Source organism: Cryptomeria japonica, chromosome 3, assembly GCF_030272615.1.
Source record: "Cryptomeria japonica chromosome 3, Sugi_1.0, whole genome shotgun sequence".
NCBI classification, from domain to species: domain Eukaryota; kingdom Viridiplantae; phylum Streptophyta; class Pinopsida; order Cupressales; family Cupressaceae; genus Cryptomeria; species Cryptomeria japonica.
In genome coordinates, this window is record NC_081407.1 from 162,700,062 (window position 1) to 162,727,210 (window position 27,149).

At 36.1% G+C, this 27,149-nt stretch overlaps 1 protein-coding gene across 3 annotated transcripts in view; it reads right to left on the bottom strand.

Annotated features, from left to right (window-relative positions):
- LOC131031017 (uncharacterized) overlaps positions 1-24,324 on the bottom strand; it is a 176,302-nt gene extending 151,978 nt beyond the window's left edge. The window contains exons 1-8 of one of the 3 annotated variants that reach the window (XR_009102962.2): positions 23,626-24,324; positions 19,281-19,452; positions 18,654-18,977; positions 18,436-18,525; positions 17,771-18,274; positions 17,527-17,634; positions 2,451-2,581; positions 2,204-2,336 (exon numbers count right to left, since the gene is read on the bottom strand). Coding sequence is in view for 2 of the 3 variants with exons in the window: in XM_057962019.2 (XP_057818002.1) it covers positions 2,204-2,336; positions 2,451-2,581; positions 17,527-17,634; positions 17,771-18,274; positions 18,436-18,525; positions 18,654-18,977; positions 19,281-19,452; positions 23,626-23,789 (1,626 nt within the window). In the remaining variant the exon portion in view is untranslated. The remainder of the gene's footprint in view (positions 1-2,203; positions 2,337-2,450; positions 2,582-17,526; positions 17,635-17,770; positions 18,275-18,435; positions 18,526-18,653; positions 18,978-19,280; positions 19,453-23,625) is intronic. The other 2 variants (XM_057962019.2, XM_057962020.2) reach the window with 2 other exon arrangements.
- Positions 24,325-27,149: the final 2,825 nt, after the last annotated feature.

Below are 27,149 nucleotides of genomic sequence, written 5' to 3' on the forward strand. Positions count from 1 at the left end.
CATTGAAAATAAGAAAAGCATCTCATTATATGGTGAACCATTCATGGCAAGTGGAGAACCGACTAGAAACACCAGAGTTGACCTGAACTTGACTTGTTCCTGGCCTACAAAGTTACAATCGAGGAGATGGACTGAGAAAACCACAGAAACATGCTTCATCAAAGAGAAATAGGCCAATATGAGACAAGAAAGGGCAGTACAAACTGAGCCATTCCATAGGGGGCACATGGAGATATTAAGCAGATGGATTAAAGCAAGGAGAGTTGATGAAAGATACAAATGTTTTGACATTGAAGATCATACTTTCGGTAGTGGAGCTTTTAAGTTATCAACCTATCACTAAAACAAAATATCATCCTCAAAGCAGTACAAATGACAATCACCATGTGAATGGACGCCAACTGAAAAAAATACCCATCACATACCTACAAGATACATACACAATAAATATGTAATATTTACATAGTAAGGAATAAGAATATAATGGTATATTGGTGAGAATGAACGGATAGAGTGAAAAGTTATATATATGAAGATAAAGGGCCACATGTCCCATCAAGGTGATATTTGCATCTCTTAGTGATGCCCATTAATAACTAATGGTGATTACCTAGATCTATTATAACAATTTCAAAAGACCTAGAACATAGATTACCATACTGAATAAATTATTTTATGCATATACTGACTGGTAGATATATTTTATAACTTTAAGTGGTCATCCCCATTACAAATAGCTCTGAGTAAAAGTCCTGGTCCAGGTGCACTGTAGGTTCTCCTAGGGTCTATATAGGCAAACCCATGACAAAATAATGCATTGTAAAAAAAAAAAAAGTTTTCTCAGCACAGTTAAACTCTGTAACTTCCTAAATGCAGGGTTTCAATATTCACCAAGTACATGCGGACATAAGGTGGTCGACTAACTCACACTTCAACTCATCCGAACATATAAAATACTTTTCAGCACAGTTAAGCTCTGTAACTTCCCAAATGCAGGGTTTCAATATTCACCAAGTACATGTAAATTCATAAGGTGGTCGAGTAACTCCCACCTCAATTCATCTGAACATAGAAAACACACAAGACTGCAAAAAAAACATGGGATATGCACTGTAAAGTATGTTTTTGTTACATTCCCAGATTATTTCTTTACAGGGTTGCCATCAATGACAAAGGGGGAGATTGTTGGAATTTGTCATTGATGTCAAAGAACTGCAGACTGAAGGCAGAAATCAGAGAACAGCAGACCAAAGGCAGAAGTGAATTTGATAGAAATAAATTAAACTTATTTTGGCCGATCTATACCTTCTTGGCACCCACATTTTATAATTGCAAAGGGCCGACCCCTTGAAGAGGTGTGCCCTATGATTGGGTTGCTTTTTGAATTAAATAAAAAAATACAAATATTTGTACATGTTTTGGGCCAACCTCTCCTTATGTAGTGCCCATGATAGAAGGTTTTTAAAAAATCAAAATAATTTTTTTTTTTTTGCTGGCTGACCTCATGGGATAGACCTAACATATAGGAGATTAAAAGTTTGTTAATATACTGATTCACTCCCCACACCACCACCCCCCCTCTCCGTATAATCGTGTGCTCTTCATAAATATGAGCAATTGTTAATATGAAATTAGAAGTTATTTAGAATTAGAAATGTATTTATTCAATACACTAAAAGTAATAAAGAAAAAAGAAAAAAATTCTATTGTTCACAATTAGTTACAAAAAATTTCTCACTCACAATTTTTTCCCAGACATTTATCCTAGCCAGACACAAATTTGAATCTTGTGACATATGCCAAGCATATCAAGATTGCATAGTAGTTTCTGATGGTCTTATCTCATTTGCCAATAAGGTATATAATCCATTAAACATTACATTTATGTTGAAATTGAGAAACAAATACATCATATGGATAGCAGTCTCCATTGTTTCTCTAACAATATTCCCATTGTGTATGCTGATTTCAAAAAGGACATGTATTTTCCCCACTTAGGAATAATTTTACCTAATACAAAAGCTCAAATCTCCACAAACTTCAAGTAACTAAATCAGCACATTATCAGGCCCCAAAAATATCCATTTGCCTATGCAATCTCAAATTTCAAATAATTTCTAGCAATTTAATCATCACTTTATTAGGATCCCAAAAGTACTCATTTGAATGTGTTAAAAAACTTGATTAAACATAAAACACTTACTGGGGAATCAAACAGCTGACAGCTCACACCTTTGGGACCCGCAAAATACATGGCTGCAAGCAACCTACGAGCATGCATTAATGCAGAAGTTTCATCTCCTCCTAGTACTGTTTTAGGCAATCTTTCCATCAGTCTGCCATGAAAATACAAATGAAGTTTAACTCACAGAAAATTTGCAACAAATAGATTGTATTGTTAGGGATTAGAGGCTGTGAAATAATACAGATTTCTCACAGTAGCAACAAACCTGCTAAAGACACTATTTAGTTCATTTTCTTGTATAAATTTCCCATCTGATGAGAACAGGACTGAGAGAAAATTATGAGCGCTCAAAGAAACACTTTCCCAATCATCACAAACTAATGCTAATAGACACTCCTGCAAAGAAAATGAACAATTCAAATTCTCACATAAAAACTGAATAAACCGGACAGATGCTCTCCAAACCAAAATTGGCAATATAAGCAACTATGAAATAATCAAAAGAAAGAAAAACATTACAACAATAATATTTAATAGAAAGAAGGGAAAATAAAGAAATTATACAAATGTCAAAAAATTACCAAAATTAAATAAATGGGACTCAAACATACAAGCAGCTATAAGAGACAAGTACTAGGGAATAATTATAGCATTCATATGGCTTACCAGTTACAACTTACTACATGTGGTGAGCAATAAAGTAAGCTTTGTTGTCAGGAGAAATAGGGATAACCACTTAAAGTTCTTTGGTTATCATTGTTCTTATTAACACAACTGATAAATAAGATACACTTTCTTTGCTTTATTTAATGATCAATGAGTGATCTGGAATAAGCCCAGCTTCATGATACCAGTATTGCTATGTGATACACAACAGCATATCTAATCTCTGTTGGGCATGGATACCCTCAAGAGAATGTATTGTTCTTCCATTGTTTCCACGCTCTCAAAATTAAAAAAGGCCATAAAATCAATACTTTTTTCCATTATATAATACTTTATTGCTGGTACCGAAAACCTGTGAATGAGACGTGTTCAAAGCCTCTGTAGATTATTGGGAATACTTGGGTCTTCTATTGCAAAATGATTTTAATAAACATCATGCATGACTACATCTCCTGAAAAAAGAAGAGTCGAGCAAAGCAAGGCAGAGAAGGTACTGTACACTCATGTCCATAACCATCCCAGCATAGAAACAAGCATGCCGCTTAGCAATACAACTTCACATATGCAACTATCTCTATACACATAAGCCCCTCTTCAGTGGTCAGGTATAGGGATTCTACACGTAATGTCCCCTTCTTGAGCTAGTCAGCAGGGGTGACCGTTAGCTACTTTCCAGGTTCCTGTAGGCTAATTGCTAGAAGGGGACTCCACAGACCTTGGAGTTGGAGCCAATTTTCATCACACTGTCTCAGTTTCATCCTAGCATGCTCTGATTGGATTTTTGATGCCTCGGCAGTACTTTCCACAGCTCGTACGGGAGTATTTCAATATTTACAATAAGACTAATGTTAATGTATATTATATTACTTTAGTGTTATATTTTTTTATTTTTATGAAATCATGTTATGTCTCCCTAAAGTGAATGCCTAGGTGAAGGGGACTAACACACGAGACATTTTAATATTTCAAAAAGTGTTTCGGGTGGGAAATATATTATTTTAAATTTCAAATTGGATATTTTTCTATGTTGCCCCAAGTTTCCGGGACGGGGACGGCAGGGGACGGGGGTACACGTTTCCGGGACGGTGATTTTTTTTGCCAATTTTGGGGACGGCTAGGGAACAGCTATAAAAAGGTAGGGAAAATTAAAATAAATAAGGAAATTTAAAATATTCATATGAAAACATGGATAAAACATGCACATATCCATTATAGAACCTTAACATATAAGAACTAGTAGAGTTCTTATGGCAAATTTGTGTTAAATTGAGAGTCAATGTCAAATTGCTTATAGAATTCATTGTCAAAATTCATTTGTCTATATGCAGAATTTATGGGGACGTCCCCTAGGAGTCCCCTGTCCTCAGGACGTCCCCGGGATGGGGACGGCTGAAAAAAATACCGGGGACGCATCCCCGGGTAACATAGATATTTTTCCTTCTAAACCTATAAAAAGCACTCTTGGGCTCTCGTGTAATGTCCCTTGTAGGAACACTCGTCATATTGTTACTAATATTGAATAAAATTTGCAATGAGTTAGTAAGTAGACAATCTTACATGAATAGATAAAGATTTCTATAACTCTCTAAAACTTAAATTCTGAAATAAAGTCTTATTTGTATGTATCATGAATATGATTTTGATCCTAATACAAATCCGATTGTTGTTCCTGGTTTATGACTGTAAACCATGCATCGAATTGTATATAAGTCTTCCTATACCAGATAGATTTATAGGCCTTAGTCTGATCGCTTTCTCTGATTTATCTCCTTATAGATATGCAGTCCAATATTGAAGCCTTCCCAGAATTAAATCTTTAATTTATGTGCTTCCATGTTTACCGTTTGCTGCCCCTGTAGAGCCTTCCAAATCTGGAAATTAATAAGTAAAATAAAGTCTTCAATATGCCCTCAACTGACACTGCCATAGTGGTATTATATTATCCACATACCCATTTCAAAGAGTCGTATCTTTTTCAAATATAATCACAACTCTTTTACAAGTATTTCCTTTACAATTAATAAAACATTACCTTTAAATTAATTTCACCAAGCAAATCTCATCTCCTCCCTCCCTTTGTATCAACCTTTATAATCTTTTATTTATTCACACCTTTTGGTATAACAAGAAAATCTTTCTTCACTAACAAATCTGTCTTCAAGTAATCGCTGCATATTGTTTCCCAAACAAATCGGTTCCTTAATCAATCACCAATTCTCACCATCGCTATTACATATTACTGATTACTGCATATAGTAATGAATCGCTGCATAATATATTATAATAATTGTCTTAACAATTCTTTGTGTTTTTGTATTTATCTTAATCGCTTAGTATGGAATTGCTGTACTTATCTCAATCGCTTAGTATCAATCAATCTCCACCATCTTGGTCACAAATCGTATTACTTCACAAGAAGTTGTTTATGAATTCGTTTTGCTGCATAATTAAAATTCTTTCCTTGAATTGGTTATCTCATACAGCCAATGTAGACCATAAACTGCATATTGTTAATGAGTCACTATCTTAACATATCATGTTGCAAAGCCAATGTTTCTTCTCTCAATGAATCGCTTCACTTTAAGTCATCATTGGTTTATTTAATCACTACTCTCCTTAATCCACTTTGCTGTCTATATTGATCATGAACACAACCCTTCTTTTGTTCATTCAATCGCTGCTCATAATCTTATCTTAGTCTGCCTTGAAGAATTCTAATTGCTGTGTATTCTTACCACTCCATATTACATCATTCCTTAATAAAATTGCTGCCTCGTTAATATGTAATGCAACATAAAACTGTGTTATCTGATCACAGCATCTTAAGAGATGTATTCAACATGATTGGCCATTCTGAATTTGGCTTTATCGCTTCTTTCTTAATGACATCAACCCCTTTTGATATGACAATCAAAACATGGCAAATAGAGCTGTTTTACATTCTTGTTTTAGGCACCAATAAGTCAGCTATAATCACTTGTCTTAATAATCTTCTCCTTAATAAAGCACTATCCATCTTTATGGTGATTGCTGCTACATTGATCGTTGTCTTTGTTTTCTGTGACTTGTTCTACAATTTAGTGGCCTTTGGCCTTTATTCATCTTTGTTAAGCGATAGGGTTATTACATCTCGTTTGGATTATTCTAAAGAGTGCACATAAGGAAATGTTGGTAAATTGAACCTCTGAGTTCTTCCAAGAATCGATTGAGGATGAAAACCCTCTTTTGGTTTCTGGTTTTGGATCTGAACGACGATCCCTAGCTGGTTTGAAGTGATTCTACTCAAGAATCACCATTATTCTCACCATGTTTGCAGATTCTGGGTTTCAAAAAATGAAGTTACTTTAAGTACTTTGATTTCAGATTTCAGAGTTTGCTTTGGTGATTGCCTTCGGTGTTTTTTGCGGTGTTTAAAAGAGGTTCCAGAGGGCCCCAAAGGCAAAAACCTATCTGTCCAACTCATCCAAAGCAGGTCATACATCCTTGCTTTGCTGAGATATGGTGTTAAATGGATCAAAAACATTTGAGACTGGTATGCAAGAGTTCTTAGTGGCTAGGTGACCATGTGTGAAGTGTGTTTAAGGCAATTTGCAGGTTACATTATTTTCTAATGAGGCCGTACCTTTGTACCAGGCCATTCCTGGCTGAGCGTGAGACTATTTCCACCTAGGCACTGCCACCCAAAGGATGTTAAGCAGCTAATTGGGGGCGATTTAGCAGTTAGTGATCAGTGACAGCTGTTTGCAGTTGATCCTGGGTGTTTGTGTTCCCCAAAATGGAAGCGATCAGTTATAAGCATGACTGAATTGTTGTAACGGGCCTAATTTCTGACCATTCCTGGCAATTGGAAGTTACTTGGTGTTACCTGGGTTAGTTTGGAGTTGTTTTGTGCCCTTGTGGGGTGACTTATGCATGAATAGAGGTGGTTTTTAAATACTTTCATGGCTGCTTGACCTGTGTATTCAGGACAGCCAACTTGCAACTTAATTCTCTGTTATATCAGTCCAGAAAAGACTCTTAATCTGCTCCTTCCTAGTCTATTGGTGAGTATTTAGAGGAGTGTAATGTCCCCTTCTTAGCTAGTGTCAGCCAATCAAGGTTAGTCAATCACCAATTCCTCGTAGACTAACAAGATGGACAGAGGAAACATTAGGGTTGGTTTTCTCAGGTTTCAGACAACATATCCAAGTGGTTTAGGAGATATCGGAGCATTATTTTGTGATATTAGTAAAAGGTTGCTAAGTTAAACCAATATTTAACTTATTTAAGACTCCTCGAAAGTGCATATTACAATATGATTCTAGGGAGAGTATGGCGTCCCAAGAGAGAGAAAGTGGAGCTCACTACAATTTGCGGTTATTTGTAATATTACATATGACATTAAAGGTGACCTTGAATATCGGAATTATTAAATTATGAAACTAATTTTATAAATAAAGTCATTGGAAATAATAAAGGATGAATTTAACTCAATTTGGATGTCAGCTTATTTGGGACTATTATGTCATAAAGTGAAATATTAGAGGGAGAAAATTAAAGTAAATAAAGTTATAAGTTGGGCACTAGAGGAGACCCTAATTAGGGCGTACCTTTCGGGAGACTATTTAAAAGCAAATTGGAGTTCATTTTGAACACGTCTTGGTTAAATATTTTCTTACTTTGGCCTCCTAAGAGGAGCCTTTATGAACCCTAGGGTTTAGAGCTGCCTGTGGGGATAAAATCCTCCATAAGTAAACACACCTGCAGCTGTGAAAGACCATATCAAGGTGTGCAAGGGAATCCTATTTGCAGGAATTTCATTTGGGCTTAACAGAAATCAGTTTAGAGGTGATTTTGCTGGTTGAAATCTGAAGGAGGTGCTTGCTTGGCTAGCCGCCCCCTTTCCTTGACAACTTGAAGTTGTATGAAGCCCAAACTTGCTTCTCCAATATTGGTTTATCATCAGAACTTCATCTTCAGCACATGTGGAGTAGCCTTCAACCATTTTCAGTCACTAGAGGGGTTTCCAACACAAGAGACCAGTCCATTTGCAGGCCGTACAGCTCAAGGGTATTGGAGCTTCATTCCTACCAAACCTTGGGGTTTGGCGAACCAACTTTGATCCATTTTGGCATCCAAGAATAAACTTATATTTTGGGTAGTATTTTGAGTGGAAAGCAGAAGATTTTAACGTGCTGCAAACATATTTCTGGGTGAGCTACTCGGCTGTCACCTTGCCATTAATCAGACCTCCTTATCTGCTGTTCTCAAGCACATCAACTACCAGATTCAGGAGTAAACTTTCTGGGTATGTGTGAATTAGTTTTGTAAGTCATTTTCTATTCTTGGGTTATCATTATTATCAGAAAATATTGTAAAACTAAGCCCCTATCTAAATCTGGAAATTTCAAGGACTCGGTTGCATATTTTTAGTTTGTTTTCAGCTTGTTTCATGAATGCAAAAATAGCTCATTTACTCAATATCATTGTTCAAACAAACCAACCATTCTGCAACTTCTGTCTAGCTCTGAAAGAAAAGAAAACATAATATGTTTAATTAAAAATTAACCAGCAGGTTGCTACAGAATAGTTCTCAGTGGTTCCACCTAGGTGGGACATTACAAGGAGCTGGGTATGTATGTGAATGAGTTGGTGATCATTGAGATGTGTTCCTGCTCATCGGAGGGGTTGAAGGGGTTCCGAACTGCTATGATCTACATTTATTTTCAGAAGAGCAGACCTGCAATATTGATTATATGTCATAACAGACCTGAAGAAGCCATTCCCACAGTTTGGTTCCAGCTTATTAAACTTAGCTTTGAGGGTTAGGATGCTTTTGGGAGTGAATGAAAAGGTGATGACAGAGTTATGTCTGCCTATAATTTGTTTGGGTGAGATGGAGATGTTCCGGAGGAGTCTTCTATGTTGTTGTTTGCTGCTCAGACTGTAACAGCCTGTTACCATTTCATCTAAAGACCTGCAATTAATCTTTTTAGTGATCCAATGAGGTATTTCAATGTTATTTCTATGAGGGTGAGTGCTTTTGTAAGTTGGGACAATTTGTAAATTATATCCTCTAATGCTAATTTGTACCAGCACTCTGTAGACTGTACTTGCATCATAATCTTATACCAGCACTTGTAAGACTCTGTTAATCTACATCAGAATTCTATAATACCAGTATAATCTCTGTTTAGCAAGTTATGTTATTGTTCAAATATTGGCAAAAAAAATGGGTGGTTATTACCATAGATGGAAAAATCTGCAAAAAATCTTTGAACTCCCGATTTTTCACGAGGCATAGATGGCCACGATTTAATCTGCAAAAAAATCTTGTGCGAGTTTTTTGAAAAAGTTTGGGGAGATTTATTGGAAAAAATCACAAAAAATCGGGAGAAAAACTCAAATAACTCTGCAGTAATGATTTGTCGGGTATTCAAATGATTTGTCAATGGGTAGTAGAAAGTTCACTAGAAGCCAAGAGACAGCATGCATAAGACCCCTGTAAGGCAAGTGTTATCCTTGGAACCACTCCTAAAGCACTATTTAAGAATCAAGCTTTGACCAAGGTGTCAAGATGAGTTTCATAAGATCTATGAGTTCAGTGTTTTGAAGTTGTGAAAGTGAGTCATTTGAATTAAAGAGATGATTCTACCAACAGTTGAGTTTACTGTTTAACTTTTCAGAGTTTGGAATTTTGTGGTTGTGTTTTTACTCATACAATGAACATATTTAGGTTGTTAGTTATAGTTTACTAAATTACATGGGCAATATATTACTAGCACTATTGCAATTTGTGATAAGCTTCGATCACCTGGGTTGTTACTCCAGGAAGTTTTATGGGCAATATATTACTAGCACTACTGAGATTTGGATTGTTACCGAGATCAGGCCAATTTTACAAGACTCATTGCAGATGCACAAGGTTAGAGTAAGAGAAAATTGAGAAAACAATTTAAAGTTAAACAATATTCGTAAAATACTTTAAAATACATAAAAATTCTTTTACACATTCTTTGTTTTAAGATACCATTTGTTAAGCAGCTAGTTTTTCTAATCCATAGTTCGACAACTTGGACTCGAACATGACACGTCATCCCAAAATTTTGACTCAAACACAGGACTTGACATAGACTCCACAAAAAAAAAACATCATAATTACACAAAAAAAAGGAAATCAATGCATTTAGAGAACATAAAAGTCTAATTTGACTATCAATTTGTCATAATTCAAACATTACACGTCATATGATCTTTAAACTCACAAAATTTGAAATTTCAATCACTATGTCTGTTATGTTTAGGCACCAAAAGAGCTCAAGCTCAGGACTTGAGAGTCCAAGCCTAGGACTTGGGAGTCTTGGAGCAGGACTCGGCCAGGTATTCTCCAAGACTAAGCCAAACTCAGCAAAGGAGTCTGGTCGACACGACTCGGTCAGCTCAGAGACTAGAGAGTTTGGCGAGCCTTGCAGAATACTCGTAAAGTCTTTTAACTATGCTCTAATCCATTATTGTTTAGTGGAAAATGCTAGTCATGTTGTGAAAGTGATTCAATTTTGGAATTGTCCCATTTTAAGAGATTTTATTGCATACGTAAGCAATAGCATGCCTAGGGCTTTCATGTCATTATTGTTATTTTCACTATGGACTGTATTAAATCTATCTTTATTTATTATTTACAGTTTTTAAAATGCCAATTTTTTTCCCAAGATTGAGTCTCACAACTATGACCATCATCACTAGAGATAGACCCATCAAAAGAAAGGAGATCTCATGGATCGATCAAAGTGGACACCACTAGAGCATCCATCGTAAACAAAAACCTCTAGGCTCAAAACTTAGATACCAAAAGAGGGAGCTCAAAAAGTTGCAGCAAGAAGGGACAATGAAGGATAATGAAAAAGAATTTAGAGAGCATGTGAAGACCATGAAGGATGTGACTGAAGGACAAAATTGCCTTGTGGACACAATCAACCAGTTAGTCCACTACATGAAAAAGAATACCGGCTATGACAATTACAATGGAAAAGTCAGTACCACAAATGAAATTAATAAGGGAAAACAGAAAGGAAATGAAGAAGTTATGCAAAGTTAAAGAGTTAGACACAGATTCCAAGTTCATTCAAACAACAAAATAAATTCCAAATGTTGAAACTACCCTACATGATGATATTTCAGCTTGTTATGCAGAATATAGAGCACTTACACCACAGATTTAGGAGCTTGTCATTAAAAAACGACATGACAATGACAAAGACCAAGGGTGCAGCAAAGCAATAGTCAAGGATGCCTATAAAACCCAAGGATTTGAAGCACACTTCAGGAAAATTGAATCTTTCTACTTGTGATGAATTGGAGAAAACTACTACAAGAGCTTGGCTGCAAAAGTTAGATTCTTATCTTTCTCTCAAACAAATGGTTGAATATGAAGCTATAAAATTTGCCACCTATTGTGACATATTTCACATATCGCCCCATCGAAGATGGGGACCCCCTTTTTTTGCTTTTTAAGGTTTTGTCCTAGCTCTACAGTTTCATGAATCTATTTTCTTAGAGAGTTTTGAGTTAGAGTTTTTGAAGTCATCCCAAGCCAAATAGAGAAATCATGCTTAGAGTCGTGTTTGAATGTTGTCAAAGTGCTTAGAAGGTCTGAAGATCGAGGATCGCAATTGCTTTGAGTCATTTCTGACAACTTTCTATTTTTAGGAATTTCTGCTCTTTTGCTTCTTTTTTTTCTAAAAATAGAAAGTTTGATTTTTGGCACTTTGGGCACATTCCAGGAAGCAGCTTTTTTTGGTTTGCTTTTTGCTTTTTCGCTTTTGCTTTTTGCTTCTTCGCTTTTGTTTTTTTCTGCTTTTTTGAAAGTAGAACCTAGGTTTTGTTCCTCATGTCATATTCGAAAATTCGAAAATTTTGCCTCCAAGTACGAAAACCAACGTTATATTTTTTTTCGCTTTTTTCTGGAATTAGGGTTTTGATCCTTAAGCCATATCATTACTGCCCATGTTCTCAGATTCAAAAAATTTGGACTCTGTGTAAAAAGCTGTTGGAAACCCTAATTACGGTTTTGTTCGAGAAGATCATTCCTCAAGCCATATCATCAGTACTAATGTACTCATAATTGAAAAATTATGTCTTCAAGTGCAAAAAGCAAGGTAAAAACCTAATTAGGGTTTTTCCATATGATCTAGGCATGAACATGGCAGGTCAAAGATGGACATGAAAATTTGAATAAGTGTGAAGACATGGTTGTCCAGATAAAATTCGCCCAAGGGAAGAATGGCAGACAAAGGTTGAAGTCCGCCTTGTCTAGAAGCGTGGAAGATGGCACATCAACATGGATGTCCAAGCTCTCTCCAAGTCCACCCATGTCAAGGCAGCCTCAAACTTTGCCTAAGACATAAGGCGACATGGCCAAGAAGACATGAAGTCCACCCAAGCATACATGACAAGAGACCTCTCAAGTCCGCCCAAGACAAAAGCAAAACATAAATTGGCATAGCACATTCAAAGTCCGCCCAAGCTTGGAAAAGCACATTAAAAACATGGAATAGAAGTTAGAACTAGTAAAGTCCACATTGGCTAATGAAGGATAAAGTCCGCCATGTCTTAAGGGAAAATGGCTACTCAACATCAAAGTCCGCCCTTGGCTAGACAGCCTCCAAGTCCACCCTCTAGGAGATGTTTATGGTCAAAAGAAATCAAAACAAGATGGCAAAGCATCTTCAAACTCTGCCCCACCCAAGGATGGCACAAACAATATAAAGTCCACCATGTCTAAAGGCTCTCCAAGTCCGCTTAGGTGGAGTATAATATAAAATGGATGAGAAGAATAACAATTTTGACAAAGAAGCAACCTCCAAGTTCACCCTTGGCTAGACATGATCAAATTCTGCCCTCTCTGGCAAGACATTGACAATGAAGACACATTAAGAAGAAAATATAATTTTGCCAAAATAAATTGTCCAAACATCTTAGAAGTTTAATCAAACACAGACATTCCAGATTTGCCTAGGCATAAATGGAATATGTGAAGACGCCTAAACCAAACATGAAAATTTGCCCAAGACTTGGAGATTAGACATTAAGATCAACTTTCCATAACAAAGAGAGAAATATGGCTAAAGAAAATAATTTTGACAAAAAAATTGCACATGAAATTAAGGGTCAACCAACGAACGGGTTGGAAAATAAAACTTGACACATGAATATTTTAATTATTTTCCAACACATGGGATTACTTTCGAAGGGAAAATAATTTCAACACTCGGAAAGATTTTCAAAAATTCAAGAATTTTAATAAAGTTCTAGAAGATTCCTGAGTTGATACAATTTTGAGAGATATATAAAAATTTCCATTTTGGAAAAGATTAAAAACATTAAAACACAAAAAATAATAAAAAATTACAAAAAAACACACAAAGATGAAGCTTCCTTAAACTCTATATATTTTCAACCAGTCAGTTTCAAAATTCACTATTCAAGTTGGAAATTTGGAGAGCAATTGAGAAGAAGTTTTCTCTTAGATTTTTGTGAAAATTGATTTTTGAAGAGGAATTGTGAAGAAGTAAAAATTTTCTAAGTGTTGAAACACAAGAACAGAGTGTTTTTTTCTGATTTTAAGACAGTATTTTCAGAACTAAAGGTGAATTTCAGTCACAAAGAGTAATTTTAATGATCTAAAATCTGAATATGACGAATTCCTCTATTATTTTGTCTTATTTCTCTCAAACTTTATCAATTCCTAGACCAAATTCTTCACTTTCAATTTGCTTTATCGCAAAAAATTAACCTTTTGACAAGCTTAAAGTGAAATTTTCAAGAAAAAGGGTCTGAAAACCAGAATTAAAATTAGCAATGTCTCGAAAATAATATTAATTTTTTTATGTGTTATGCAGGTTAATGACCACCAAAAGAGCACCTTCCAGAAAAGCGCCAATGAAGTTTGTCAGTAAAGGAGTACAGCCAAAATCAAAAATCAAATCTAAATGGAAGAATGTCACAGACACTGACCTGGGTCATGTGGATTTAGAAGAATTCAAAAAGAGAATGTACGGGCATGATGGACACCTGCCAACACCCATTGCTTGCGTCCAAGCAGCCGGATTTCCTCTGGCTAAAGAATGTGTTGAGCTGATAGTTGAATGTGCTATCCACTACAACACACAATCAAGAGAAATCATTGCACTTGATGGAAGAGTTTTTAGCTAATCTTTCAGAGTTAGCCATTCAAGAGACATTTGGAATACCAATCTACAACAAAACCTCCTACAAGACCAAAGAAGATACCAAAAGGATCTATGATAGCCAGTCTGAACTTTGCACGACAAATATTAACAAGTCTTGGTTGGAAAAGAAGAGACCCCAAGGGAAAGTGTCAGAATCTGTTGTGCCCATACTTCAAAGAAGAATATGGTGATATCTGTTGCGCCATTCGATACATGGATGTATTTCTTCATAGATGAAATTACCTTGGGAGTCAAGATGTTCAATTGGTCCAGCATAATCAGCAACAATCTTCATGAACAATTGATAAATTTTGAGAAGACAAAATCATTCTACATGAGCTCCTACATTATCTACTCATTGGCCAAAAATTTTATGTATTCCGAACTGATCTGCAGAGGCATAGTTGGCAATGGAAAAAATGAATTCAAGTCTTATGACTACTATCCTCAATTGCAGCTTAAAGAGGAGCCATTTCAAGTGAGCCAATGATGCATTCCTGATGTACATCACAAGGACATCACAAAGAGAAACTCACCAAAGGCTATCTCCTGAAGCAAAAAGTTTAATCAAAAAGTATGGATCCTGGTTTATCCAGTTTACAAAATTTACATACATAAGAGTTCAAGGTTTTGACGGTTGTCCTTACCGACTTCCGATCCATCCAACCAACCAGATGGTCCCGCTTGAAGTCCTCAGACAACTAGAAACATTTCAAAGCTTCAAAAGAATAAAGTAGAAGGCAGCAATATCCTGTCCATTCTTTATTGGAAATATGGAGGAGTCTTGTACGGCAGCACAAGCGGCTGAAAGTGCCAGGCTAGAAATGTAGTGGTATCCCTTTACATTCTACCGATCCAGAGCTAATTTTGATCCTCTCGGCAATATTGGATCAGTGAATGGAGAAAGATTCGGACATGGAATGGACAGAGGATTTTTGGGCAAATGTTGCATATGAGTTTGACATCAGAAAAAGACTATTTTTCAGACTACTAGTAAACTTGATCAGAACGACTGAGCCTTTTCTTGTGCTTGATCAACTGGAAGATAATGTAGAGTATACTCAGCCTAACTTTGATGAGCATGCACCTCTTCCCCCTATCAAATGATTAGAGCCAGAGCATGCAAACTTTACCACCTTGATGCGGCCAGTTGTGAAATATTCCAGGTGGTGGGTTGATCAGCAAAGTCGTCGATTAAGATGGAGAAATATAACCTTGACTTATGACTTGATGGGTGAAGCACCTCTTCCCCCAATCAAGAGATGTATTGTAACATCCTGACGTTCTCCAACAAACTTAGTCTCTTGTTTTCTTGAAATATTTACTTCTTTCACTTGGAATATCTTCAAACCATGCTCTACTTTGGTCACGACAACATCACAACTTGAACTTTTCTCTATGTGGGAAGGCTTCTCTATGCTCTAGGAGAGTAAGGTTCCACACCTATTAGAGAGAATTGTCCCAATGGCACTGCTCATGATCTTTATGACTTGGATGAGGAACACACTAATTAGAATGTGCTGCACCTATCACTAAAGAAAGTCTATACTCCCTCCTATAGTGATCTAAAGGTTGTCAAGTTAATTGGAGTATATAGCTTGTTGCATGGAAAGCATGACCTCTAGAAAAACCTCCCTTACCAAAGCCTTTCCTTCTTCCCTACTTGGAATCAGCCAACTATTCCTAAGATGGGAGCTATAGCATGTCAAGAAGTTTTGAACTCACCTAGTCTTGGGGATGGCCGGACCTAGATATCACTACTTTGAGAATGGACGACATCTTCTTGGTTTAGCACCTCCACACCACCTTCTAAATTTAGGTAGGAAGAAGTGTCACCCTCACTTATCTTACCACAATCATTCCAAGTCTTTAAGGTTTTCATTTCCAAATCGAGCTTTGAGGGACATACTAGCTATCATGTACCCAAGATGTATCTTCCTTTCCTAAATTCGGCCCTTCACTTTTTAGGCAACAATGTTGCCCATTGGAAGGAAGTGGAAATGCAATGGAAGAAAATTGGGATTAAGAAATCGAGAAACAATCACATAAAGAGGGGGGACACCAATCAATGGAACAACAAGAAACGTAAGAAGTTCATGGGTTGAAAGTGAGGACAATTACAATGATGCTGCAATTATTTCCATCACAAACATGACATGTAACAGTATGGCACTACAATTTTGCAGACTATCACACAACAAAATGTCAAGAAAAAACTCATAATTGTGTTTCTATGATCATAGAATGGAGTCTCATCAAGCATACCAAAATGTAATCATGATGCTAAATCATGGCTAGAAGATGGGGTGAAACAAAAAAGCAAATGAATAAGCCAAGACTTCTACTGACACATTGATGGAATACAGAGCAGTGGACAGGTTGTAATGAGAGCAAATTAACCTAGGGTAAAAAAACACAGGAGGAAAATATTAACTAAAATATAGATACGGTTTGTAGAGCTTAGATAGAAGTAGGGTCCCTACCAAGGCATATTTTAACAACTCAAATTGCAATAATGGAAATAAGGAACAATATACAAGAGATAGCCATAATAACCTAATTAAGATTTCATTTATCATGAAAAGTTAGTACCAAAAAAGAGTTTTCAAATTTTCCAATTCCCAAATGATCATATGATAACGGCAAGTTCATAATTTGAAAAAAAAAAACTCTAGATACAATCTAACATGAGAAACAGAATCAACGATTAAACCCCCAAGGATGCAACGATTAAACCCCCAAGGATGCAACTATATGACAATAAAGGAAGATCTGCTATGTGCTAGATGTAAATAACACTGTGTAAGTTTGTAAACTCAAAATGGCCTTGTGAAAAGATGAATAGTTCCTCCTTGATCGATCCCTGACCAGTTTAGCTGAGTGGACAAACCTAGGGCAGCATGGGAGAGATAAAACTGCAATCAACTTTCTCCATATTTAGATGCAAGTGTAAGTAAGGCAATCTGTAACACGGTTCTTTATCATGTTGTCTTACAGATTTTGTGTGCTTCCATGATAAAATTCATTGCTTATGAGCAACCAAACAATTTATTGTGGTCTTCACTTTGTGATTAAGATGGTATTGTCTTTCATTAAACAAAAGATGGAGTTAAAGGTGCAACTTTTTGTTGGGAGAATCAATAAGAAATAATGCTGTTTCAGACAAAATATTACTTGAAAAGACATCAAAAAACACACCGTGGTCCTAATATATAACAATTATCCCTGACACCTTCAAAGAAGAATTAATCCAATAACATCCAATAGTTCAAACAAAGAAAATTCAACTTATCCGAAGGCAAAGGGTGAACAAAAACTCATAATATTAGCTAGCTACAATGTAGAAAATCATAAACAGTGGCATCTGAATTTAAAATACCACTATTAATAATTATACAGTTCTGAGGTCAAACAATGTGAAACCTCCAAATAGAAGGCATGTCTTATGAAAACCTTTTTGCTTCTTACCAAAAGCATTGGTTTGCTCCTTCTCAAGGTGATGTTACATCTTGTTAGCAGGGCACCTGCAGCCTCAGCAAGTACAAGCCTAACACCTCTAGCTGGGTGAGCACATAACTGATGAACAAGAAGCAAAAGAGGACAAGTTATGAAGTTATGATGTTCAAGAAGGTCAAAAGCATATAACAATTAAAGCTAAGCAATAGAACAAACTCCAAAGATTTAGCAGTTACAAAGAAAGTTTGGCACTTACAACTGGGAAGGTAGTAGATAGAAGAGAATCAACATGTTGAGCCGTCTGCTCAAGCCATTCCTTATCTCGATACACACGGAAATTAGAACTTATTGCTCCTCTTCCATCTCCTAGAACTTCAATATTTTTTTGTCTCTTTTGCTGTAAATCTTTACCATTTAATGCATGATATGGTGCTTCCTTTTTTACTTCAAAATCTTTCTTAGCACGAGTCTGAAAAGATAAACATTGAAGTGCTTCCAAGGCTGCAGCGGCTGACAGACCCTCATTGTAGGTCTCTGCAGTGCCAATATCTAATTGAGTGGTATTCTTCTCATCTGCTAGACACAGAACTAGCATGTCAGCCAGACCTTTAACAGCTTGCTCAATTGCTCCAATACTTCCAGCTGCACCTGAAGTCGGTTGGAAGGAATTCCCCGTTGTAAACTTTGAGACACGCAAGACCTTCACTAAGCCACCAACAATCCCTGGCAGGAAGAAAGCTAATGCATCTGCACTACCAACCTATAAAACAAGGTAAACATCCAAGTAAGCAATACTTCCTTAGAGAAAATGAAATAATTAGAGATTTCTGTTGCAGAAGGAAACCAGAATCATATAAACCTTGCAATAAGAAAACTTAGTCAGAACCACCTAAATGCAATTATCAAGAGGTTGTGTCATACCTTCGAGATGAGCAGTCTAAGAGTTGAAAGAGCTTCAGCACGAAGTTTCCCACTTCCTAGATGTCCTCTTTTTGCTTCTGCTTCTGCAATCTTAAAGGTAAAAATAGTTGTCTTATAACCAAAAAAAAAAATCTCTAAGTACTCTTTGTGAAAACAAAATATGCATGAATCGTACCCATCAAATCATGGGCTTCTAGAAGAAAAACATGACAATGTACCTGAAGGAGAAGTGAAAGCAAATGCCCCACTGCTGCTGACATGTCCTCTGACTGCAAAAATGCAACTAGACAATCAGCACAGCAAACTAATTCTGTCTCCAAATGACCTGGGATAGGATCCTTAATTTGAAGAAGTGAATCTAGATCCCAAATAAGGGAAGGTGACGAAGGAATTATTTTGCAAGTGCATGTTTTGTCCAAACATGGCTTTAGACCAAGAATTACTGCTCTTAAGCACCTCACTATCCCAAGGCGAAATTCTTCAGCAGCCTCAGATGGTGAGAGCAAAGCTCCTGAAGTAAATTTCCTTAGTAGCATTGACAGCTGTTGCATTAAAAAAAAAATTCAGAGACGACTATGAAAAAGGTTCAACTTCATATGATCCCGCAACTACAAAACATTTTTAAGAATCTACATTGTATCATCATATTAGGATTCCAAAGGGAATGCAGTTTGTTGACACAAGTTTGTCATTAAAGTTTAAATTAAATCCACAAAATGTCAAGTGTACAAGCTCTCATATTCTCCAAAGAACTAAAAACAATTTTAATGGTAATAGCTCAACAAAAGATGCGCAAAGATTACTCCAATTTGAAATTTACATAATGACTAATGCTTCTGAGTTACCTGGTTCGCAGAAGTTAATGAACATTGTTTCAACACTTCCTCTAAACATGATAAAACACCTTCAGCCACACTGTCACTGATTATGATAGGCCTATTGGAAGAATGAATGCTTTTGGTCGATCTGCAGGTTATTGAAGCATCCAAAAGCACCAAGAGAGGGGCAAGTATAAAGCTGAAAAATGAAACCATGTACAAAAAGTCTGCTGTCAGAAAAATGTAAAACATAGCACTACCCTAAATATATTTTTGTTAACCATGTATACTCAGCTATATGTCATCCACCTATCTTTGGTGTGACCTATCTTTGGCGTGAGTCTTAGTGGCAGAAAACTACTGATAAAGTGAGCCAATTGATTTCTCCAAGTTTTAAGGCATTGGAGTAACATTAGTAACCATATATACATCAATAATACAGGAAAAATTTAAAAAAAACATATGCAGGAAAACTTAGAAGTGAAATTCCTGGTTTATTTTCCTTTATGTATAGGCCTAAGGTGATTGTTTCACTTTTATTAAAAACCCTAATAAATCATTTATGGTAAAATAAGCTTTGTTATCTACAGAGCTCTGATCCATGCAGATGAATCCCCACTCCTCAGTTCCCTGCTTTCATCCCCATGCTATTTCCTATTTAAATATTCTTCTAAGGATTTTGGGAGTTGTCAGCTCTAAATCATGTATACCCCAGCCTGTCAAAATTCATGACATTTGTGTGCTTCCATGCTCTTGTAGCCCTATGTTGAGTACTGATCAGAGACAACTTATGTCAAGGCTTTATATGTATCTATTCTTTGGATCTTATCCAAATTTGGTCACAGTATTTCATACTTCCTTTTATGGTGACCTACTTGGATTCTTGAATGAGTTGTTGCCAACCACACATCAACTTTGGCAGCCGCAGGAGCAAGGCTATAACAATGTGGCTCGTCATCCATGGGGTGACATATTATTAGTTAAACATGTTGATTGGTGGGGCTCCTCTTCGACATGGCATTGAAAGACATTTCCCATTACCTTGCAATGATGTGGAGGCTACAAATGCTTATTTCTCATTACAGACAACCCCTTGGAGCAGCTAACTTGTACTTCTTGTGCTTGCATGAAGGGTAATCAGGTATCGATTTAATCATATAGCTCCAGCATCCTTTGGGTCATGGATTTTGCTAAGAACTCATATTTGATAGCATATAGCCCATGACCTATGAGCTCCAAGCTGTTTAAGGCTTTATTGCTAGTGGATGATCATGCCCTAACTATGCCTAGGCTTGGACTTCTCTTTCTTTGGCTGGTGGTGATCTGAGTCTAATGAGTCCAAGTGCTGTCCTCTTGTCCTTGGCAGCATTGTTGAACCTGATGGTGATCTATGGCCATGTACAGAATCAGAACAGGGTTTCATAGCCATACAAAGAATATCAAATCTGAGTTAATTGTGGGCATGGGCTGGACGTGGGTCAAGGTTATGTTTTTAGGCTTGATGCAATAGGTTTGTACAAGGTGGTTGTTAACCTGGTTGTGCATTGCCACTACATTGTTCCATAGATCAAAGCTTATCTTTGTTAATTGTGGCCCACACTTGTGTGCAAGGAGGGCATTGGCACTCAATGTTTGCTATTGCAAACTACCAGTTAGATTAAATACTTTGATGAATGCACACAAGAATGAGGTAGATCAGTACTAAATTACTAATTCACCTTACAAGTTTGTAATAAAGTAATCACTTGCATGAGAAAGACATTCCTGAGGTACTAGATTGTGATCCAATGCGGAATTTTTTTACAATGCATTTTCAAATCTTCTACCTGCAAGCAAAGGTAGACTATAACACAAATTACTGATGTTGTAATTTGACTTGCCACATGCACATATGCCCATGGACCTGATTGTAACAAAATTGTTATATAGGCATGTTTATACAAGGTAATCTTTTTGATGGCTATTGGTTCGTATGAGGGTTGGGCCCTGTTGTAAATCCCTTGCTTCCTGATCAAATTAGTCTCTAACATTAATTCAAGCACTTCTCACTTTGTCTTTCACTTCTTCTCTTGTTGTAAGCTTTTAGATAAGGACTAGAATGCAGATTTTTGTTGGTTTTATTAGTGTCTCCTTGTGTTCCACCAAGTTTCCAAGACAGTGTGATGTCCCTTTTGGGGATTTTCCTACATTTTTCCCTAAAATCACAATTCCGACTAAAAATAAAAAATATAAGAGTATAACTATAAATTTACCAATTGAAAAGCCTTTTAAAATCCTGGTTTAGGTCCTACACACAATGTTAGCCACTTGGACATTGACAATAAATCATAAATCAAGATAACATCTAATTTGTCTAATCATTAGTATACATCATAAAATCATATAACATTCTCATATTAAGGTCTAATCAAGACATTAGCCCTTCCCATGTGGATTACCATGATAACCTCATTAGGAATTCCTTGAAACATTTGCAAAACCGCAGTCTCAAGGTTGGTTGCCCTTGTTTTGCGAGAGAATGGAAGGTGGGCCGCCCTTCCATCCCTCAATTTACCTTGAAGGCTGGCCATCCTCCTTGTTCAAGCCCAAGGGTGCACTACGCCCCTTGGCCCACAAGCATAGCATCTATCTCAAGGTGGCGTACTTGATGGGACCTCGAGCCCAAGGGCACACTAAGCCCCTTGGCCTACAAGCATAGCATTTGTCTCAGTGTGGCGTATGGGACCTCAGGCCCAAGGACACACTAAGCCTCTTCGCCCACGAGCATAACATTCATCTCGAAACGGCATAATTGGGTCTCATGAACTCGGAAGGCTGGCCAACCTTCCTATTTGCAATCCATTTCTCTAAATTCCAAATAGATTATTAAACGAATCCCTTATCAGATATAATAAATGGAAACATTTAAATTACTTACAAAGATCATTAATTGCTCCCAATATTACTATAGCATGGACATATAAATATGCCTATAAATCTATCATGTTCATAGATTGATCTACTTTCTGCTATAATGTAATTATTTTCTGCTCTTACTCAGCTCTGATCCTTAATTATTCTCTTACTTATCTTCTTGATCATTCAATGTCTTCCTTGGATGAATTATTCTTTTTTTCATATCTCCCATTTGGAGGGAGTCATACCTCTTCGTGAAACCCTGTACCTTTGGCAAGAGTCACACCTTTCCAAAGCTGGGCGCTGTCTTAACAAGTCTCAGTCGGCCCTTAAAGAAATCATTATTATTTAAATATTGCTTATAATTTAAAGTCGGCCCCCCAAATTATGGTTCAGTTAATCCTGGTCAGCCCTCTTTCAAATCTTTAATTTCTTCCTGATAATAGTTAGCCCTTCTCCATTTGTTTGCTGCTGCCCAGGTTTAATTTTTATTTAAGGCCGCATTTATTTTTGTGAAGGCTGCGATTTATGTGGAATACGACAAACAGGTATGGCAAATGGCGGAAGAATGCATTTCAGGGAAGAATTTTTTGGAAAGCCAGTTTTGAGGAGACAGCAGGGGCGACCTATTGAAAATATGGGAAATTTCAAATATTCATATTATAACATTGATAAGGCATTCATTATTTGCATTATAGAAGCTTAATACATAATAATAGAGTTGAATTGAGATTTCTCACGAGAGTTGACAAATGAATTAATAGAATTTAATTGCTTTCATTGTCGGTGTGCATATATATTGTATAAAAATTACAGCAAAATGCCCAAAAGCTACAAGTTTCACCTACACCTGGAACTCCAATCTGTGGTTCATCTCTCTTATCAGTCTTGTCTATTTAAGCAATAGACTTTTCAGGTGATATCGCTAGAGTGGAAGGGACGCAAAAGTCGGTAAGGTTGACTTGTCATTTGATGATCGCTATCTATTGGTTCCAGCGAATTACAACGCTAGGAATCAAAGTTGTGGTATCGATTTCTCCTGGTGCTCCATGCTTTCAAGGTCTCCAGCAATTCTTAGTTTCCTTTTTGTGAGTGAGATCTCTGTTACTAAATGCTTAGAGGCTGCTATATTCCTGTGTATAGTTATTGCTGAAGAACTATAAATTTTGATTCTGAAACATTCTATTTTCCATGTATGGTATCTCTCTGAGTTTTGTGGCTGCATCTATAATTGAATGAATGGTACAGGAAGTTCTGTTGTTTGAAAGCAGTAGCTCTAAGATTATTTGTGTAAGGTGTGAAATTGGAAGGATTTATTGTGAAAAGATTTTACTGTTTCCTAATATTTCTATTTAGGGATGTTTCAATATTTAATTGTTCGATATCACGCCTTGTCAAAATAAAACAAAAGCACTGTAAAGTACAAGTTAACAAAGAACTGAGATGAGTTGGAAAAGAGGGGGTGAAGAAATCTTACTCGAGAAATGGATTTAAGGCCAGAGACGGAGATTGTTGCACATATGCAGTGAGAGAATATAGCAGCGAATGAGAATTTCCTTGAGAGTCCCCTAAAATATTAAACAACTGAATGCATAGAGGCTTCAGCTCGGAAAACACCCTGGCTATTTCTTTCTCCTCCATTATTTCCCTTCACTCCAAATCAATGTTTTCCCACTTGCTGCCCTTCCAATTTCTGGTCTAATTGTTTCTCAAAAGATGTGGCAAATAAATTAGAGGTCCCAACTGTGAAAATGGCTCTGACCCTACACTATGGGGAAGCTTTTTTCTGAAATCCAGTAACTATACATACAGTTCCTGCATAATTACGCAAACCAATTTGTCTACCGCATTCCCTTTTCTCCAATAGAAACTTGTAGCTTATAGAAACTTCCAGTAGAATAACCGTAACAAGCTAGAACAGCTGTGTCGCTCGCCCCCGGGGAGAGACAAGCAAACGATGAGAAATACAGACTGCAAGGGTTTTTTACACACTGTGAGTTTGGTTTTTGGGGATTTGCCGACCACGAAGGCAGCGTCTGTCCAGAACACAACGAACCGAGCAGGATGAGAGATTTAAAAAGAAGCAACTGTAATTTTTTCAAATAAAAAGCCCCGACCGGCACTAAGTTGAAATGAAAATGGAATTTGATTGTTTTATAGTATTTCTGTACAATTTGAACTTATGGTTTTTCTATAATCTTGTAGTAATGGTCTATATGTAATTATTACTAGCAATTGCAATAGGTACGCTGAAAAGGTGTGGAAATGCAGTAAGGTAAAAAATGATCTATTTTTCAAATATATTTATGCAAGAAGAGTGTCAATGAAGAAGTGATAGTTTCAAATCAATTATGCTTCCAATTAAGAGGATTTGAACATGGGTGAAAGTAAAACTACAAATCAAAATGATAAGTAGGTTTTAAGAGAGGGGAGACGGTAGGAATGAAAAGAGGAAGAGATAAGAGGAGGGAAGAGTGTGTGTGAAAGAGAGGGGTAAGGGCATAGAGATAGAGAGGAAGATAGAGATCGAGATGGAAATGAAGATGTAGAGGAAGAGATTAAGAGAGAGGATTAAGGTATAGATCTAGAGATGGAATAGATTCATATACAGAGAGAGATAGAGAGAGATAGAGAGAGAGACATCAGGAGTGATATAAAGAGAGGGGCAAAGAGAGGGAGAGATAAAAAAGGGAGGATTTGGGGATAGGTAGAGATTGAAGAGATACAAATGTAGAGAGGGAGATATAAGGAGTGATATATTTTATAATATAAATTGATTTAATAACACTATATGAAAAATAATATATTATTACTTGTATTTAACAATATATAATATATACAAATAAATAAAATATCTATGCAATTTATAACATAATTAAAGGTTAAGCATATATTGCAATAAAATATATCATATATAGAAAAGTGGACTAACACAACTAAAATAGATCGTCTAAATCAAGAAGATAATAGGAGAGAGAGAGAGAGAGAGAGAGAGAGAGAGAGAGAGAGAGAGAGAGAGAGAGAGAGAGATGCCCATGGATATAGAGAGGGAGATATGTTTGGATATAGAGAGGGAGATATGTTTAGATATAGAGGGGGAGAAAGGAAGATGGGGTCAAGTGTTAGGCTATTTAGCAAATGATGTTATTTGTGCAATAAAGGTATCAATGGAGAAGTGAGATCTTCAAATCAACTAGGCATCCTTCCAAACATGACCAAAAAAAACTTTCAATTGTGAAGTTAAATTTATGTACTACATTATATAGCAGTGTCCAAAAAAACTTTCAATCATGAAATTAAATCTATGTAACATTATATAACGATGTCCACGAGGCATACAATTACATTTATAGTCTAAATCTTCAAAGTCTTCTTAATGACCAATAATACTATCACATTATGTATAAATTTGTGCTAATAGTCTTCATTGATAGTTTTATACCTAACTATCACTCTATCTATATTGAGCAAAGTCTCTGGATGTAACCTATGACTCTTTCATGTCAAAATATTAGAATTTTGTTAAGGATAAAATCACAATAAATTTACTCTCATGATGAGCTATTAATGTTATTTTAGATTTATATTTTTTAAAAATAATTATACAAGATTTTTTATTACTTATAGGAATTAATTATATTTTGAATTAATTGTTTAAGAGAAGGTCTTGACAATATAGTGGTAAATAAGATTTATCTTCATTGTAATGTTCTCTCCTTTCCAATTCATTAAAAAATATTTTAGTCTAAATAATAATCTTGAAAATTTTCTTAAAAATGTGTAATCTTTGGTCCCCTTAGTTTGATGATCAAATTATCCACTTGAGTTCCATGCAACTTTTTCAAGGGTTGATATTCTTTTTTTTCTAGACACTTCTAGTTCTTTCCTTTAAAACAATCCATCTCCTCTTTCTATGAAGATACTTTTAATTTTTATAGGTTATCTTGGTCTACTACCATTCTTTCATTTGTCTTCTCTAGATATCTTATCTTGATCATGGATCATGGATTAAGATCTAAAATATTAATAGTAAAAAAAAATCTACATAATCAAACCCAAAAATCTTGCCAAGCTAACTTTTGGTTGTAAATTGAATTATTAATAAGTTATCTTGGTTTGCAATCATCCTTTCATTTCTTACATATCTCATTATTGTGATGGATCATGGAGTACAATTCAAAACATTAATATTAAAAAATGGCATAATCAAATGTAAAATCTTGTGAAAGTATAATCTTTCTTACAGTTTGAGTTCTAATTGGAATTCACTATAATTTGTTTCGATCAATTTTAAAAATAAAGAGCATCTCTCTTTTATTTCAATATAAAAATTCCTTCCATCTTGAGGATGCAAAGTAAAACATCATACATCAAAACTTGGGTCTTACACAAATCTAACAATCCATTCTCTTAATCATGAAACTACTAAGTAGACCCAAATATCTTGATTAAAATTTTGCAAATGATGTTAAGGATTTTAGACAATATACAATCAAATCAAAGGTTAAGAACATATCAAACCATAATCAGACTCCATTGCAAATAAAATCTTTTTTTTTTGTGATAGGGAGAGATGGGGATCTAAAGAGAGAGAGGGGGGGTAAAGAGATGGAGATGGAGAAGGAGATGGAGAAGGAGAGGTAAAGATAAATATAAAGAGGAGAGAGGGAAGAAATAAATATATAAAGAGGGAAAGAAGGAAAGAATGGGAGAGGGAGATCTAAATAGAAAGATAAAGATAGAAAGCTATATAGAGAAACAAGTAAAGAGAGGGGAATATATAGGGTGGAGAGGTAAGAAGATAGATATAGAAGGAGAGATAGAAGAGAAAATGTGGAGGCATAAAGATAGAGATAAAAGTAGATAGATATAGAGGTCCAGGGAGAGAGAGAGAGAGAGAGAGAGAGAGAGAGAGAGAGAGAGAGAGAGAGAGAGAGAGAGAGAGAGAGAGAGAGAGAGAGAGAGAGAGACTATGAGTAGAAAGGTACATAAAAAGACCTT